The 18,631-nt window shown below is 31.6% G+C and overlaps 1 protein-coding gene across 1 annotated transcript; it reads left to right on the forward strand.

The window, feature by feature from the left end:
- Window positions 1-2,920: 2,920 nt before the first annotated feature.
- LOC143052345 (uncharacterized) lies at window positions 2,921-18,229 on the forward strand. The gene is made up of 11 exons (XM_076225353.1): window positions 2,921-2,958; window positions 6,017-6,058; window positions 6,329-6,356; window positions 6,985-7,223; window positions 7,507-7,637; window positions 8,207-8,352; window positions 9,259-9,352; window positions 10,255-10,438; window positions 11,416-11,524; window positions 12,353-12,483; window positions 13,431-18,229. Exons 1-11 carry the CDS (start codon window positions 2,953-2,955, stop codon window positions 13,548-13,550), a joined length of 1,230 nt encoding a protein of 409 aa, XP_076081468.1. The 5' UTR covers window positions 2,921-2,952; the 3' UTR covers window positions 13,551-18,229.
- Window positions 18,230-18,631: the final 402 nt, after the last annotated feature.

Here is an 18,631-nt window from a genome sequence, read left to right on the forward strand (position 1 = left end):
ATACAGTGACGATGCCCAGCATATTTGGATGACCTTTCTGACAATCATTTTGACGTTGGTTACAGGCAGTAATTGTTTCCGACGGTGACGCATCCATTGATAAGGCGAAACCATGGTTTCACTGAAGACCACATGATTAGAAAACAAAACAAAAACTGGAAACTTGTTTAGACAGTTCTAGTGCTGCGTTTTTGAAGTCCATTAGAATAATTTCAACTTCCATTCATGCACATTATTTAATTAAATTTTGTCTCATATATTTTCGAGCAAATATGCATTAGACCGTTGGTTTTCCCGTTTGAATGGTTTTACACTAGTAATATTGGGGCCCTTCATAGCTTGTTGTTCGGTGTGAGCCAAGGCTCCGTGTTGAAGGTCGTACATTGACCTATAATGGTTTATCTTTTTTAAAATTGTTATTTGGATTGAGAGTTGTCTCATTGGCACTCACACCACATCTTCCTATATCTATATCAACCACACAAAAAAGCTTGTGCAGGCATTTAGTTATTTATTCCTTGTTTTTTTGTTGTTTTTTTTTTTTTTGGTATGATAGCGGATAGTAGTCTCATTCGCAATCAATGCCACTATTCCTTTTCTTTTTGATTTTATGTTAAATTGATACCAAATTTATTTTTTTTAAGTTCACCTGCTGCTGTGAAGAAAACAACCAAGCATGAGTAGTACAATGTCTGAAATAGAATATAAATAAATATGTATTTCTAAAACATAAATATATTAATATATGTAACTTTTAATTAAGCAAGTATAACAATACAATAAGTTCCTTGATGTTACCAGCTGAGTTCGATAAAAAAATGCAAACATTAATTCAAAAGACTACAATATGAATATATTCTCATTTGGTCTGTTAAGTGCACAACAGTAGTATTATGATACCAATTGTGATTTGGATGTTACTGTCGTGTAAATCTCTATTATGCATTATGAAACAAAATATCATAAAACGATACTAGTGAGTATATTTTATAAATAATACAAATTCGGGTAACAAACTAAGACTTTTTCTTGTTTTCATCATATCATTTCCTGATGCACTCGTAGACACCCAGAAATTCCTATATACCAATATTGTGTGACATAAGTATTTTGGAAATTCCAATAAATTTAATTGAATAGACTTTGTATGAAATCATTGGGAATTTCGCCCATACTAACCTTTCGTCGTTTAAGCTTCTTCGAAATAGCATATATGGTTTGTACAAGATGTAAGTTGTACAATTATACTTTGTACAGGGTTTTTGTACAAGTTATAAGTTTTTTGACACATATCATTTTGGACGGGTGATAAATTAGTATACCGCTTTTCAAAACTCGTAAATATATGGACAAAAAAAACAAAACCGGGGTAACAAACTAAAACTGAGGGAAACGCATTAAATATAAGAGGAGAACAACGACACATCATTAAAATGTAAACACACAGCAACGGACAAAGCATTAGACAAAATCCGATGAGAATAACCAATATAACATCAAAACCAAATACATGAATTTGGGACAGAAAAGTACCGTGACACGTCTTATAGTAATGTGAATTCACACTTAAATATTCGAGAAAACAAACGACACAACGGAAACACAACGTAAAAATGTTACACACACAGAAACGAACTATGATATAACAATGACCATTTTCCTGACTTGGTACAGGACATTTTTAAAGAAAACAATGGTGGGTTGAACCTGGTTTTGTGGCATGCCAAAACCTCGCACTTTAATGGCATTGTTAAATATAACATTAAAATGACAACATAATAATACAGGACTTCACTACAAATAAATATGAGAACGTATTAGACAAAGAAACACATGAATAATAGATAACAAAAGGCATCAGGTTTAAAAATCAATACGTCAAAACCGCGCCTCGTCCACACAAGACTTACCAGTGACGCCCAGATATAAAAGTTCGAAAGTCAAAAAAAGGTACAAAGTTGTACAGCTCTGAGGATCAAAAGTTTTAAAAGGTTGTGCCTAAAACAACTAGGGTTTTCTGCTTGTGATAAGAACATCCTTATTATTTAGAACAATTTATGCTATTGCAAACAGTACATTTTATCAAATGAATATCAAAGATTTACATGATAAAAGTGTGTCTTCTAAAATTATCACCTTAATGTCTTAAATTCTTTATATACTTCAACCAAACATTCTGTATTATGTAGTCATGGACATATGATTAAAATATGCAAAACAAAAGCCTTTGTGCTTGTATTTTCTATTCATGTACATCGGTTCATAAAACACTGAATGTAATTTTTCCAACATTACAATTTGGAAATAATCCTATACAGATACCATTAGAACAGTAGAATTATATATATAGTGATATAATTTATAAACTCTGCAGATTGAATAAAAAGTTTTGTTTTTTAATACATATAGTTTTATAAGTCATTTCTTAAAACCTTATTATTCTTACATTATTTTAATATACAGTATATGTAAGAAACAAGGTGTAAATGTAATAATTATAAAAAATCAACAGAAAATCATTTCCCAAATATTTAAATGACTTATTTCTCAAAAGCTTGGACACTTTATTGTAAGGATTTTTATTTATATAAATACTATCAATTGAAACAATCTTTTACAAAACATGTTACTTTGGAACGGAGTAGCAAACATGTTTTTAAAAGGTAATCATCTTATTGAAGATTATTTTGTCAGTTGATTGTATTTCGTGAATTCTAATGAAAGTGTTTTTTTTTTTTTATATATATATGAGAACATTATAAAATAAAATTAGAAAAATTAAAATAAATGGCGATTGAAAGTCGTATCACTTTCATAATGTACTGTTCACTCATGCTATTTCAAATACCCGCCCTCCTTTATAACAGCTATTTTCACTGGTTAACAAAACTACAAATGAAAAGCGACATTAGCTCATAACATCAAAACTGGACTTCATCTTGATAATAAACCATGTTTGTAAGTAAAATACTTATTTTGAATTGTTGTACGTAAAATGTGATTAAATTTCGAGTACATGTGCAATTGTAACTTTTTACTTTGTATACATTTTCCATCGGTATAATCGTCTTTTCGAGCTGAAAGACTTTGACTAATAAATGTAGGAAGGCACAGAAAAATATGTAACACAGCACTGCTAGTTATTTGTATTGTTCAAATTTGTTCATATTTCTTTCATGATTTCATTTTTGACAAATTATTGCAATTTAATAGTTTAGGATTACCGGCATCAGAATTTTGTTGCACATATGTTCTAATAGATTAAAATCTTTAACTACAGTGAAGTTTTTGATCAAGTGAAATGAGAAAGAACTATGAAAAGACATGAAACATAAAACACCTTTTATAATGATAATATTTCATTATATTTTTAGAACTAATTTTGATGTGGAAATTCGTTGATTGATCAAAAGAAACATTAATGGTTAAAGTTATCGGGTTATCTGAAATAGTATATCCAATTTTAATGAACACTAATGACAAAAAAGACACATTGTGAGGTAAACGGGTAAACCGCACATCGTCTCCATAAAATAAACGAAATTTCTTATAAAGTCGCATAGAACATATTGCATGAATTACACGATTAAAAATATGAGGGGGTTTACACAAATAGATAATAATTCAACGACATAACAATAAAACAGTCACCAAATGGTAATTACATTTTACGGGTCCAACAATCGGCAAGTATTTGTATAATATGTCAAGCCCTTTATTGTACTGAGTGTTCAATTTTCTTACATTCTACACATGCAAATACAATAAAATCAAAAAGATTGTTTCCTCGGAGTTCAGTAATTTTGTGATTTTACTTTTTACCAGAGCAGTTAAAGCTGTATCGCTTACAGAAACTAAGAGCACATTTGTATTACTAGATTAATGGGTCGACACAAGGCAAAATTGAATTCACACTTACATGCATAAATTATATTTATACAGTCAACTTTTGCGATTGAATGGTTTCACATTTTGTATGTTGTGACCTTTTATGGTGCTTTGCTTTTGCGACAATTGGCATTTGATTTGCGCCAAAAAAAAATCATTCATTTGCGCAACTAACTATATTTCATTTTAGTCATGAATAAAACCTTTCATTTGCGCCAATGATACAGGTAAATATAGGTAAATAGTATAAACAATTGATTTTCAAAAAAGACTTTTAATGAAAATTGTTGGCATAATAAAACATATTCCTCAGAAATCAGTCATCATATAACCATAAGAGGTATGTTAAAACTTCGTTAAAGCATAGTTCTTTTACTTTGAACATATCTTAACAGGAGAGAAATTGCGACACATTCCTAAGCATTATACTCTATAGTAAAGTTATATTTCTGTCCATATCAGATGTTATTCTGGCTTTGCGTTTTATGGTACACTTAAACGATTTTTAGTATGAACTATATGATAAGCTATATACCTTATGTGTGATAATAAAAAATACAAACTTATTCCCTGTTTTTCTCTTAACTGACAATCTTTACACATCAAAGATGTGAACACTTTATAATTCTAATTTCTATTCGAAATGAGTATGAACACATATCCATGAGAAATACTGTAGAGGCAAATATTATCCACGATACAGCAATGAATATTTTACTTTTCCGTTATATGTTACCTGTATTACCTGTTAAGGGCATGCGATACAGTTTTGATCCCGCATTTAATGTTTGATGAAAATTTCCATAAAGGCTATTTTTTTTGCCTGATTAAATCAAATATGTAATAAAAAACTATACCTTCATGTGCTACTTTTTGAGGTTAATGATGTCGAAATTTTGTATGTTTGCTCACAATTCGGATTTGTGGCCGTATTTTCCCTTTCGATAGTAAGACATAACTTTTCTGTTTTAAAAGATAAACACACATTGTTTTTTGTTAAATAATTTGTAATTTGTGTATTTTATAAGTATCCTTAAAATTTATTCATTTTTTATTCAGAATTCATATTTATCAAATGATCATTAATTGAGAAAAAAAAATGTCATTTATTGCTGTATATTTATCAAAATTTAAAAAAAAATGCACTATATACAGTTTTATAAAATTTGGTTCACATAATCTCCCTGGAAAAGGAGACAAAATGTCGTTTTCAAAAATAGGGGTCCATACACTCATTTTCAAATTAAATCAGTTTGAATGATAAAAATCAGTCAAAAAATGCATCTTTTGTCGATATGTCACAGTTTGACGTCGCGAAAATAACATTTTACGTTCGCAACATTACCTCCCCTGTAACTGTATCGTATGTCCTTAACCGCCTTTTAAAGCGGAATAAACGGTGTGATTGTTTTAATGTTTGAAGGCTGTAACTTTATAACTGCGTATATCCACGTAATTTTAATTCTGTTATATAGCTCTCTCATTGTTATTCATAACACATCTCTTTTATTGTAGATCATAGTTGAATTAATTGATTTATTACTAATTCTGTGGTTACCATGCATTCAAACATAACTCGTTTAAGAGTCCAGTAGTAAGCACTTCGGTGTTGAAATGAATACCAATTATATTGTCATTTTAAGAAATTTCCTGTTTAAAAAAGTATGACTTTTTCGTAATACTAAGGATTTTCTTATCCCAGGAATAGATGACCTTACCCGTAGTTGGAACAACGTTTTAGAATTTCGGGTTCTCAATGCTTTTTAACTTTGTACTTGTTTTGTCTTCAAAGCTTTTTTTCATCTGAGCGTCACTAATGCGTTTTATGTAGACGAAATGTGCGTCTGACGCATTTAATTATAAACTTGGTACCTTTGATAACTAGCTAGTAACGGAATGATATTATTTAACTTTCAGTTTATACGGTGGCTGTATTTTTTTTTTCTTTCAGTTTATACGGTGGTTGTATATATGTGTTTTTTTCTTTCAGTTTATACGGTGGTTGTGTTTTTTTCTTTCAGTTTATACGGTGGTTGTATATAATAATGATATAATTTAACTTTCACTTTATATGGTGGTTGTGTTTTTTTCTTTCAGTTTATACGGTGGTTGTGTTTTTTACTTTCAGTTTATACGGTGGTTGTATATAATAATCAGCATTCAAGTACAGGTAAGTATAAAGATTTCAGTCAATCATTATTTCTTTTCTAATTAGAATTATGATTTTGTTTTATTTCACATAATAGTTTTCTACTGAAAGGAGATGCTAGGGCAAAACATAAGAATCAGTCTGTACTACCAATTACATTGATTTAAATAAAAGTCTGTTTACCTCTATGGTCTTTTATGACCTTTTATACGTCGATATTAATTTCAGGTTATTTAAGTATTCTGTATTTTTTATTCATCAATATAACTTGGAAACTTCCTTTATTTCTAGATAAAGATTGCCAGAAGTGAACAAAATGGTAATGAGAAAGGTTTATGTATGCACTTTCTTTACTCGTTGATGTATATGAGTTTTTAAAAACACCATCATACGTCAATGAAAATGTATAGATCTAGACATATTGTTGCTTTTATAACAAAATAAATTCTATTTTATTTTACCTTTAAATTTTATTTTTAAAAGTCTTTTAGGATATTGTACTTGTATTATCTTCAAACCACATACGAAAAGAATCGATCATATATCAGTGTTAAGAAAGAGCAGGTATTTTATATAGTGTTATATAGATTTTGTTCGGTTTTCCAAAAATATTAACACAAATGAACACATTTAATATTTTAATTCAGATTACAGACATATTTTGATATGACAATAACAGATTATGTTTTTTATTTACGTTACCAGAACAGATTGCTCTTACGTAGGATATCTATTTATTTATCATATCACGTTACGTCACGTCACAAATCAATTAAATGATTGTTTACATGTATGCCTTGTCAAAAATATGTTCTGTATCGTTTTTACTTTTAATTAATTGATCATAAATATTTTCAAATTTACGGAAGTTACATTACTCCTTTTTAGCACATTGCGCAGTGAGTAAAATAAACATAATTTTGAGTTCCTTGAACATTGTCTTTTAGCCGGATATTACTGTTTAGCTGATATCCAATATGACGACCTCCTTCATATTGATTTCCAACTTGATCGAGCAGGAGACCCTATAAATTACGTGTATGCCCAGAATGCAACAGACAACACATTACTTCCGGATTGCAGTCCTGAATATGATGCTTCCAGTAATGTTTACCACATGCGCATAACGGTTAATACGACATCACATGAGCAAATCAGTCCCTCATCGCCATGCGGAATCTTGTTTGTAAGTCATATTAATTGAATTAGGTGCAAAAATGACATGGATTACCTTTGTAAATGTACAATTATTAATCCATACCAAAATGGCTTGTTTCTGGAGAACCAGTAGAAAACAAAATTAATTGTAATGTAATTGACCTATAAGTAGAGAAGTTTTTCTCTGAGAAAAGTGATATCCATATATGTGTGGTAGCTTCGTTTACTTCTTGACCATGCGTATCATTAACCTAAAATTTGGACTCAATATTCATTTCGTTTTCTGTTATTATTGTTTTTTTATTTTGTAGACTGACAATATGTATGCTGTGAAAATAAAAGCTTTTGCAAGTGAAGATTTGACATCCGACAGTGACAGATTGTTTACTATCAGATGTGAATCCAGTATAGAAAGCAGTACCGTTGGAACTGTCAAAGTCGGGTATTATTTTTTCTTCAGGCGTACATTTTACAATAAAAACTGTAGAATATTTTTGGTAGTCAATTTGTATATAATACATGTATATAGTTCGTTTGGGCGATTGTGTTTATGTTCAGCAACTGTTCGGTCGATCACATCTTTAAAATATCTGTAAAATTAGATTTAATCAGAAGAAACGATTTATTCCATAATGAAGCATATACAATGTTGTGTTCTACTAATAAGGTTATCAAATTCTAAAACAGATTTTATTCAGGTTTGAAAGGAAAATCATAACGTCACCCTTGCAAACGCGCACATTCGCAACTGTAACGGGAGGGTACGCAAGTTGCACCTACATGTATTTTGACAGTTTTTTAACCTACGTTTATTTATGTAAAATCTAATTTAAGATCGATGCTATTTTGTTTGGTTTTTTTTTATTAAATAAGGAAAACGTTATCCTTTCTCTTTAACCGATGTGTCATATTATATATTTAAAAAGCAAAATATATGTATTCGAAAATTTGCATATGAAATATTAGATTTATAATATAATACTATATAATTTATTATACCAAATATTTCAGAAATATAGAAAATATCTCTTTAACTGGAAGCTCTCCCAAATCAAAACTGGAATTGGTGTCTCCTGATTTGACAGAAATACGTGGTGCTGTTGATATTGGTGATAAGGTCAAACTCAAGTTTACCTTAACTTTTACCGGTGCAAAGGGTATTAAGATGCTTTAAAAATAGAATATATTCAATACGACGTTTTAAGGAAGTACCTAACACATTGACTAAAATTTATTTGGATCGTTCATTTTCAAAACAAACAAACTTGGCTGCCGTCATCATGCTTTGTAATATGTCTGTGTCTGAAAAATTCGGACTTCTTTTCTTACTTAATGTGTAGGGTTACGGTAAAGCAGTACAAAATAAATAATTCAGTTAGTTATTTATACTATGATTGCATGAGCGTCCCCTTTGTACTTACAAAATCTAAACAAATTGGCAATTTGATTCCGTGTCAACTAATTATTTATAACTACTGTACTGCATGTATGTACACAATTTAACGGTATACATAGTATTTATTTTAAATGACTATTTTTTTCTATATTTTCTTTCTTTTACTTCATAGGAAATTTTAAATACAATGTATAAGATTTAAGTGTAAGTCTAATATGTGTGCAAACCTAATGTAACATACTAACATCCTATTATTTTTGTATCTATTTTTTGTATGCCCCACCTACGATAGTAGAGGGGCATTATGTTTTCTGGTCTGTGCGTCCGTTCGTTCGTCCGTTCGTCCGTCTGTCTCGCTTCAGGTTAAAGTTTTTGGTGTTAGTTTACATTCCAATTTCACGGTCGGCTAAACATAGAAAATGATAGTGTGAGTGGGCATCCGTGTACTATAGACACATTCTTGTATTCTATGGCAACGACAAGTTGCATTTAGGAATACGATAGGACATCTGAGATATATCATAAGACAGTCCGAAGACTGTCCAATACAGTCCTAATACAGTCCTACGATATATCTTAAGACAAACCTTAGAACAGTTTCGATGACACGACCTTATACATTGTACTTGAATGTAATATTACAATCTAGTTTGTTTATTGTTGGCAGAAAACGTGGATATCATAGGTGCTCGTTTAGTAAGGTTGATAGTTTCTCCGTCGAACAGTTTCCAAACAAATAGAACAATGATGGATTCAGATGGGTAAGATATAGTTTTGATATTAAATTAAGAATTCTAAGTGTCGAGAAATTTTCTATCTCGATGACTTCAGAATATTTTCTGGTCATGTACAAACGTACGGGCAGTGCTAATAATGTGTAGAATACAAGCTTCTTCATTGCCATAAACTGTAACTCTATGTTTGGACGAATAAAATGCCGTGTAAATAAAGATTAAATTTCCAATAATCATCAAACGGAGTTAACTGTAAGATGTTATTGTGTTTATTTCTTTTTTCTATATATAATAATGTACATCGGCTATTTGAACGAGGAAGGGTTTTTACGCGCAAAAAGTAAAATTACAAATATACCGAACTCCGAGGAAAATGTCAAAACGAAAACTCCTTAATCAATTTGCAAAATCAAGAGCTCAAAAATATCAAACGAATGGAAAACAACTGTCATGTTCCTAACTTGGTGCATGCATTTTCCTATGTCGAAAATGGTTGTTTAAAATTGGTTTTATAGCTTAATGATTCTCTGACTTGACAGTCGCATAACATTTCATTATCTTGACAATGAGGAGAATGAAAACTTATTTAATAACGCATGACCGACAGCAAGAGTTATGTAGAGTATGTGCTGTAAATTTCAAAGGAAAGACTACATATAAAAGTTAAATCATCAAATTATTTTTATAGCATTAGGCATATGGCTTAGTGCTCACAATCATGTTTTCATGATATTACATTTTTCCTATAGCTATACTTAGCCTATATCATGATATTTAGTGGTTGTCTGCCATTTGTGTTTCTCATTTATCTGTTTACCTTGTATCATGTAGTGGATCGTTTAACATTTCGACATTCCCTTTATAGCTTAGTGTACGTAATTTTCATACACTATTGTATGATATGTCGTAATTTATTTCTCCTTCTACAGCTGCCCTGTAAATCATTCACAAAACGTATTAGAAGTGTCTGGGCCATTTACAACCGAATCAGATGGAACATCACCATTTATAGCGTATTCTCCATGGTTTGAAATCGCCAGTTTTGTTGGTTCTAATTTGTTTTTACATTTCCGTGTGGACATAGAATACTGTTTTACTTTAGATTGTTTTCAAGTAAGTGTTTACTTTGTTAAACAAAAAGCAACAGTAGTTAACCGATTTTCAAATCTTATATATCAATTTAGAACATACAAATCATAGAAAATAAAAACATAACCTGTGTGAACTACATGAACCCCAAAATGACGATGCATCCACAGGACAAAAAGAAAAATTACAAATATACCGAACTCCGCGGAAAATATCAAAACGAAAACTCTTTAATCAATTTGCAAAATCAAGAGGGAACTCTTAGGGAAATTCCAATAGGTGAGTTCCTAATTAAACGGAAAAAACAAAAGATTAAACATATCAAAGGATGTCAAAATATTCCTGATTTGGTACAGGCATTTACTGATGTAGAAAATAGTGTATTAAACCCGGCTTGATATCCTCACGTAGGTCTTTGTAAAGAAGTACCGTTATTTAAAATTCTTTACATTCAAATGAAAGATATTTAGTAGTCACTTTTCCTAAATGTGCAGTCCCCAATTGCTGTCTAAGAATCGAACAAATACATCTTTAACCTTCTCGAAATGATTGGTGCATTGTATTTCTATTATATATGTATATAATCATCATATCACAACATTGATCATAATTTAGGACACCATCAACGATGATGTACATGCTGATACCATGTGGACATTCACAATGCAAAAGTTGACGAAAAGCTGAGAGTGACTTTAAAAAAACAGAAGGCGACAATAAAAAAAAACAAGTTTACTAAAACTCTTTACAAAAAACAAAAAAAAAACAAATAAGCAACAGAAAATAAAACTGCGGTTTTGAGGTGCTCCTAAGGGTAAAATTTTAAATTTGTTTACGCTAAACCGATTTACCTATGAACATTTCACAACAGATTAACACGTACACATTTTTGTATTGCTATGCCCATTTCGAATTTCTAAATTCATTTTGTAGTTTTCCAAATTCATTTCTTGTTTCTTGTTTCATTTGAAGCAAGAGTTGTAAACAATCTATTGTTTTAGAACATATGTAGTAACAGAAAGAAACGAGCTGTAGATGACAGTAATGCGGAGCAAATATTTACTCAGTTACAACTTACAGTCAATAATCCATATTCAGACAAATCACTGAGTAAGTTTTGTTAGTACTTTTCTCATTTTTGAAACACAATCACCCTCCATATTTATGTTCTATCTTGATGGGGCTATATAAATGATAGTTAATGTCAATACATATATGTAGGCTTTATGAGAATAAGGCATCCTCAGTTAGTATTTGTCGTTGCGGACAGCATTTATAGAACTAAAACAATGGTATTAAAAAGAAACATAATAGCAGATGACTTCAAATAGATTTTACCCTGCCTGTTAAATACAACTGACAGAGAAAATTAAAAGCTCCTTCTAAAATGCATATCAAACAGCTTTAAAGATGTAACTTGCCAAGCTTTTAACGTGACGATTCACTTCAACGTGAGAGTTTGAAAGGTGAGTCCAGTACCTTAGGTATCCTAATATTTGTATCTTAAAACACGACATAACATTGACACGTATACAGCTTGCTCAGCTTATACCGAGAATACATTATAATTTGTTTGTTAAAATCTGTCACAAATTGCATAGAGTTTGTGTGTGGTTAACCTTCCTTAAATTTGATAGTAAGAATCACTTTAAAGAAATATTGTTTGAAACAAACTGTAGCAGATTACAAGAATAGGCTGGTAAAAGCCCTTGAGCTAATTCTTTTAGGGACATATTACTAATAATTCCTTGCAATGATAATCCATTACGGCACTGGAACTATACTAAAGGTATTTTATCATCTGCTATATGCATGTAATGTAAATCAGTAAGTATATGCCTGGCAATAACCGGAAACTTTTATATCTTTTAATAAGAATTAAATATTTGATATTATGAAGAGATCTGATACCGTTTTTTTTTTTTTTTTTTAATTTAGATTCACAAAGCAGTCCTTGTTACAACAGTAAGACGTTTGTGGTAATTGTATGTACATTGTCAGGACTATTTCTTTTGGAGGTCTTGGTTCTATTGTTTGAAGCGAAGAAATTACAAATTATAAAAGCAAAGGTAATTTGATTTATAGGAGGTTACATGCAATGTCTTAATCCGCATACCATATTAATTTCAAATCGAGCTTATTATTATTTGTCTCAACTATGTTTGAGTACTACGTATGAATAGTACATTTACGTAAAAACTGAACAAGTGGTACTGGAATCAAAACATTTGGTAAGTCGTATCAAGTACAAGCTGGACTAGCTTTAAAAATCGAAGATCTCAAAACGTTGTTGTTACATTTCGAAAGGTGAAATTTACACTAGGCCTAGAACAACCTAAAACACATACGAGTTTTCAAGAGAACAAAACCATGTCTTTAACAATTACAGACAATTCTCCGTGAGAACTTAGTTGTGTATGTAGATAACTGGCTATCAAATAAAATGGTGGAAACACATAACATCTGTAATTGCATAAGAAATCAACTATTACTGAAGTAATCTACAAATGAGGTTCATAACCTGAAGAGAAAAAAACAAGTGTATACGTTGAAAGGTATAAGAGTTTTTTTGTAACCATTCTACACATATCTCAGTGGAATTACAAGGGGTATTTAGTAGAATTTACAATGATAAATCAGTAGATAAAACGTTCAGCCGAGTAATACTTGTTATACAGGCTATCAGAAACGTATCTGTAAAGACTATTAGAAAGAGTGTACTTTGTGGGAAAGGGTTGAGCTCAATGTTGATATACCACTGCTTTCGTTTCTGCGCGTGGGAGTATTTGTTGAATCATTGTTTGACTAAATATAAGTGTATTTTCTAATGCACAAGCTATGATTATTTACACAACAGTTAGACAGATGCGTTTTATGTACCAATGTGTTCTATAAAAGTGCTTGTTTCCTATGATGACAGTGTGTTTTCTTCTCAAATTTTAGGTCTAACTTGTTTACATTATTATTTTAAGAGTGCTGTGGGAAAATCGTCAATGAACGTCTTTCATTTTTGTAGGTCTCACCAAGTCCGAGCACTTCGTTTGAGAAAGTACCATTGTGTGAATCGGAGTATAGAAATCCGGTTAATTGTTATCATCCAGCACAACAACATAACTTAGGCCATGTCGTTATGTGATTATTTATTCGGTCAACTTGCAATCAACGAATGATAACTGTTTTGATACATCCTATATTATCATCCATATGCTTTTTAGCTCACCTGGCCCGAAGGGCCAAGTGAGCTTTTCCCATCACTTGGCGTCCGTCGTCCGTCGTCGTCCGTCGTCGTCCGTCGTCCGTCGTCGTCCGTCGTCGTTAACTTTTACAAAAATCTTCTCCTCTGAAACTACTGGGCCAAATTAAACCAAACTTGGCCACAATCAATATTGGGGTATCTAGTTTAAAAAATGTGTGGAGTGACCCGGCCAACCAACCAAGATTGCCGCCATGGCTAAAAATAGAACATAGGGGTAAAATGCAGTTTTTGGCTTATAACTCAAAAACCAAAGCATTTAGAGCAAATCTGACATTGGTAAAAGTGTTTATCAGGTCAAGATCTATCTGTGCTGAAATTTTCAGATGAATCGGACAACCTGTTGTTGGGTTGCTGCCCCTGAATTGGTAACTTTAAGGAAATTTTGCTGTTTTTGGTTATTATCTTGAATATTATTATAGATAGAGATAAACTGTAAACAGCAATAATGTTCAGCAAAGTAAGATTTACAAATAAGTCAGCATGACCAAAATGGTCAGTTGACCCCTGAAGGAGTTATTGACCTTTATAGTCAATTTTTAACCATTTTTTTCGTAAATCTTAGTAATCTTTTACAAAAATCTTCTTCTCTGAAACTACTGGGCCAAATTAAACTGAACTTGGCCACAATCATCATTGATTAAAAAATGTGTGGCGTGACCTGGCCAATCAACCAAAATGGCTGCCACGGCTAATAATAGAACATAGGGGTAAAATGCAGTTTTTGGCTTATAACTCAAAAACCGAAGCATTAAGAGAAAATCTGACAGGGTTTAATTGTTTATCAGGTCAAGATCTATCTGCCCTGATGTTTTCACATGGATCGGACAACCCGTTGTTAAGGTTACTGTCCTGAATTGGTAATTTTAAGGAAATTTTGCCGTTTTTTGTTATTATCTTGAATATTATTATAGATAGAGATAAACTGTATACAGCAATAACTTTCAGCAAAATAAAATCTACAAATAAGTTTACATGACCAAAATAGTCAATTGACCCCTTAAGGAGTTATTGCCCTTTATAGTTAATTTTTAACATTTTTCATACATTTTTGTAAATTTTTAAAAAAATATTTCCACTGTAATTACTGGGCCAAGTTCATTATAGATAGAGATAATTGTAGCAACAAGAATGTTCAGTAAAGTAAGATCTACAAACACATCACTATCACCAAAACACAATTATGTCATGAATTTATCCGTGTCCATTGTTTAATATGCACAAGACCAAGGTGAGCGACACAGGCTCTTTAGAGCCTCTAGTTTATGATTTTGATTAATATGTTCTTTTATTCTTGTTAAAATTAATTGAAAATTCTATAGTTTGCTACATCATGTCATATATATATTGAGCGCTATTTTTTTTTTTTTAATCTGCTTGAAGTAACTCTGTGTTCAAGATCCACTTACCAGGTCTGAAACACTATGTTCTGATCGTATGTCTATAGACAAGGAAGACACCAACCCCCTAAAACCGGGATTATCCCTGATGAAGGATAAGCAGATACTTCTCCACATATGGCACCATCATGTTTTTCATTGCTGATGTAAGTGTAAGGTAGCAAAACACAGTTAGGAGTTTAGTTTCGCATGTTGGCCCCTGTGGATTTTTCAAATAGGAAAGTTATTGTGCAATAAAATTCATTTTTAGACAGCTGAGTGCTAATTTAGTCTTCAAAGATGGTTTATAAGAGCATCAAGTTTATTTTTTACATGTTTTATGGTCTGTTTTCTGTTTGACAATCCGTATTTTCATAGCTAGACCTGCCATCGGTCCAGAAATTAATGTAATGTTTACAAGCACTTTTTTCCTACACGAAGTTTTTGACGCAATTTTACGAAAAAATGAGATGAAAGAATTATGATTTTCATTGGATTTGCTGAATGATATATGTACACAGTTTCAGAAAAGGTATTACTTCAAGCGATTGAAATTCTACTTTTAGCCAAATTTTGGGGAAATGTGTGACATCTTTTCCCCCCTTTTTGCAATATTTTATAACAAATAAATGCAGATTGTTGCCATGGATACACCCAAAAGAAATTATATTTTACCATTTTATATACTGGATATAAAATCTATGGAAGATTCTGATTACATACATATGCCCATATATGACACAAACAGTAAGCTTGATATTGCAAGAAAGCAATGAATAGGGGATGGTAAAATTTATAAGGGCAAATTTTAATATTTTTTCCTAACTGTTTATTGCTACCTAAACCCGGTGATAAGTCTTTTCCGGTTTATCATATTCAACGGAAAGGAAAGGTGGACAGGAATGTGGTCACGACTATTGGAATATAAACGTCGTCATCGGTGAAATTCCATAATGGTCAACCAACTCGTGACAAATGCATCAAAATTCATCAAACAAATAAATGATTGTCAATTTTTTTTTTTACTTCTGCTTAATATGTTACATGTATATTGTTTTTCATGTCGAAACTTTTTATTAAATAAAAAAAGACCCGACATGAAATCGAGTAATACCTTTGTATTCTATAATTTGGCTTGAAAGACGTTTGTATTTTACCACTTCAGTATATATAAGTCAACTATATTTACATTTTATTTACTTCTGAAATATATATTGCAAACAATTATTGCGAAAACGATGCTTTTGAGGTTTGATGTCACTTGCACACACTTTAAGATAAATTTTACTGACAGCAGCAATCATTCATCATTATCACTAGAAAAAACACTCAATAGATGTTTTCGTACACGTGCATTAATGCATATTAGCCACTATGTACTGTGCAGCTTATTGGTGCAACAATGAAACAAAGAAAGGTTATCTATTTTGTTTTTTATTAAATGTGACTAACAATGAAAATCTATTCTTTTGAAAATTATCTTATCTCATATAATATATTTCTCCGTGCAAAGTTCTGATTTGTAGTCCGGATTTGGCTATACACAGGCAAATTTTGCTCACGTGAATTTCATAAGAATTTCACACGACATTCACGTGATATTCATCTCATATGAGACAATAATTAATAGTTATCCCACAAGGACGCGGTGTGTCAGTGTAAGATACCCCCGATGGCCGGAGGCCAGAGGGTGATCTAACACTGAAACACCAAGTCCGAATGGGATAACTATTTTACATCCCATCTGTTTTAGATTAGACGAAAAAACATTTACAATTCATAAAATCTAGCTTAGAACGCCACACAACCATTATAATATTCTTTATATATTACTATATGATGTATACCCTTTATGACCCCCGAACACGATGAGTAGATATCAAACAATGTCAACTCGCCCCACTGGCCAATCGGCCCATACTATATCGCCACTTTATAAAACAAAATCGCTCAGTCTTGTTTACCGACTCGCCCCACTTTTGAAAAAGTGCAAAATGAAATTGAACAATCAGTCTGACAACTCACTTATTAACGAAAAGAGCTACGTTTACGTCAAAACGCCCGAGCGTACACTTGAATTTTGGTAAAAAAAAATATTTTAATCTAAATAAATTAAACATAACTGGTTAAAAGCACACCAGCCTTGTTAATCTTTCATCAGAAGCTTTTAATTGCGTAAATAAAAGTGACGACATCTACTTTTCAAGGCAATTAAATGGTACCGTGTTTAATATTTGTTCATTTTCTGTCAGTGTCTGAATCTACTGTGAATTCTACTTACTTTCCTTTTGTTTAAAGCATTATCTGCTGCGATTCGATGAGTGGTTTGAATTTTTTATCGAGCCTGTGACATTTATGTCGCAAAAGAGAGAAATAGCGATCATATTATTCGTTGGCATCCTCACCATTTAGGTTAAGTATGTGGTTAAAGATTTGTTCAAATATCAAAACTTTGTCAAACCAAAAAAAGATAAATTTTACGAAGGTTGGACAGAAGCTTTTTGTGATCAAAAGACTTAAGACTAGTATCCAGAACATAATGATGAAATAGTATTTTTAATTTTCTCTTATTTTACTGATAAAAGGAATTTCTGTTTGAACACGTATATACAGTCTGGACTTGAAGTCACAAAACTTTGCTCAGTGCTCAGAGCACAAAAATCGTGCTTGAAACATGAAATCAAGCATTATGATTGGTTAAATGTGGAGTACGAGTACTAAAAACTAACTCGAAAGTCGATAGACGGTCTGGGATTATTATTTTTTACATATTTGAAAACCTTCAGATTGTTATGAAACTTGGGTAGGAGTTATTATTTCCAGATCAAGAACAAATATATTAAGAAAATGTTTGAAGTTTAAAAACCTGAAATGCTGAAAAATGGATTCTCTTTTAAACCTGCACTTCTATGAAAAGTAATTATTTCATACCCATTAACGAAATTTGTACTAACAAGAGGTTTTGACCGAGTGCAGCTCCTACTATAATTATCTTAAAGTAACTGGTTTGACCGACATTTTCTCTTAAACCAGTGACCATTAGCTGATTCCAAATCAACACAATGATTAAAATTGCACATAAGAGAGAAATAAATTAGACTCTAAAGTATATTACTATTGATGAGTTTTTAATATCAGAAATGGTATATCATGCTTCATCATTCGTTAGCTTCACAGGGCTTCGCCATTGGATGCTTTAACCTTGACCCTATTGAGGCCCTCAAGCCCCTCGCCGAGGTTTGGGCGTACACTTTAAAATAGCCTAGCTACGACACTGGATAGTTCGTACTCAGTCGTCCTGGTGTACTGGTATGTGTCGTGGCTTGATATGATAAAGGTCTTGCGTTCGGTTTCCAGCATATACACTGGATTTTTTTCTACATAGATTTTGATAAATAGTCTTTTCCGAAAATTCTTAATTTGGAGCTGAATCATCTTTTTTGTCGTAATTTTTTTTCAACCGACCCTCATTGTCAATTTCTAGATATAAGTCAAGATATATAAATAAAAGAAAATATTTTTTGAAATCAGTGATTAAATAATACAAAGACACACAATGAGATAAAAAATTCAAAGGTAAAAGAA

The sequence above is a fragment of the Mytilus galloprovincialis genome, chromosome 1, assembly GCF_965363235.1.
Source record: "Mytilus galloprovincialis chromosome 1, xbMytGall1.hap1.1, whole genome shotgun sequence".
Classification (NCBI taxonomy): Eukaryota; Metazoa; Mollusca; class Bivalvia; order Mytilida; family Mytilidae; genus Mytilus; species Mytilus galloprovincialis.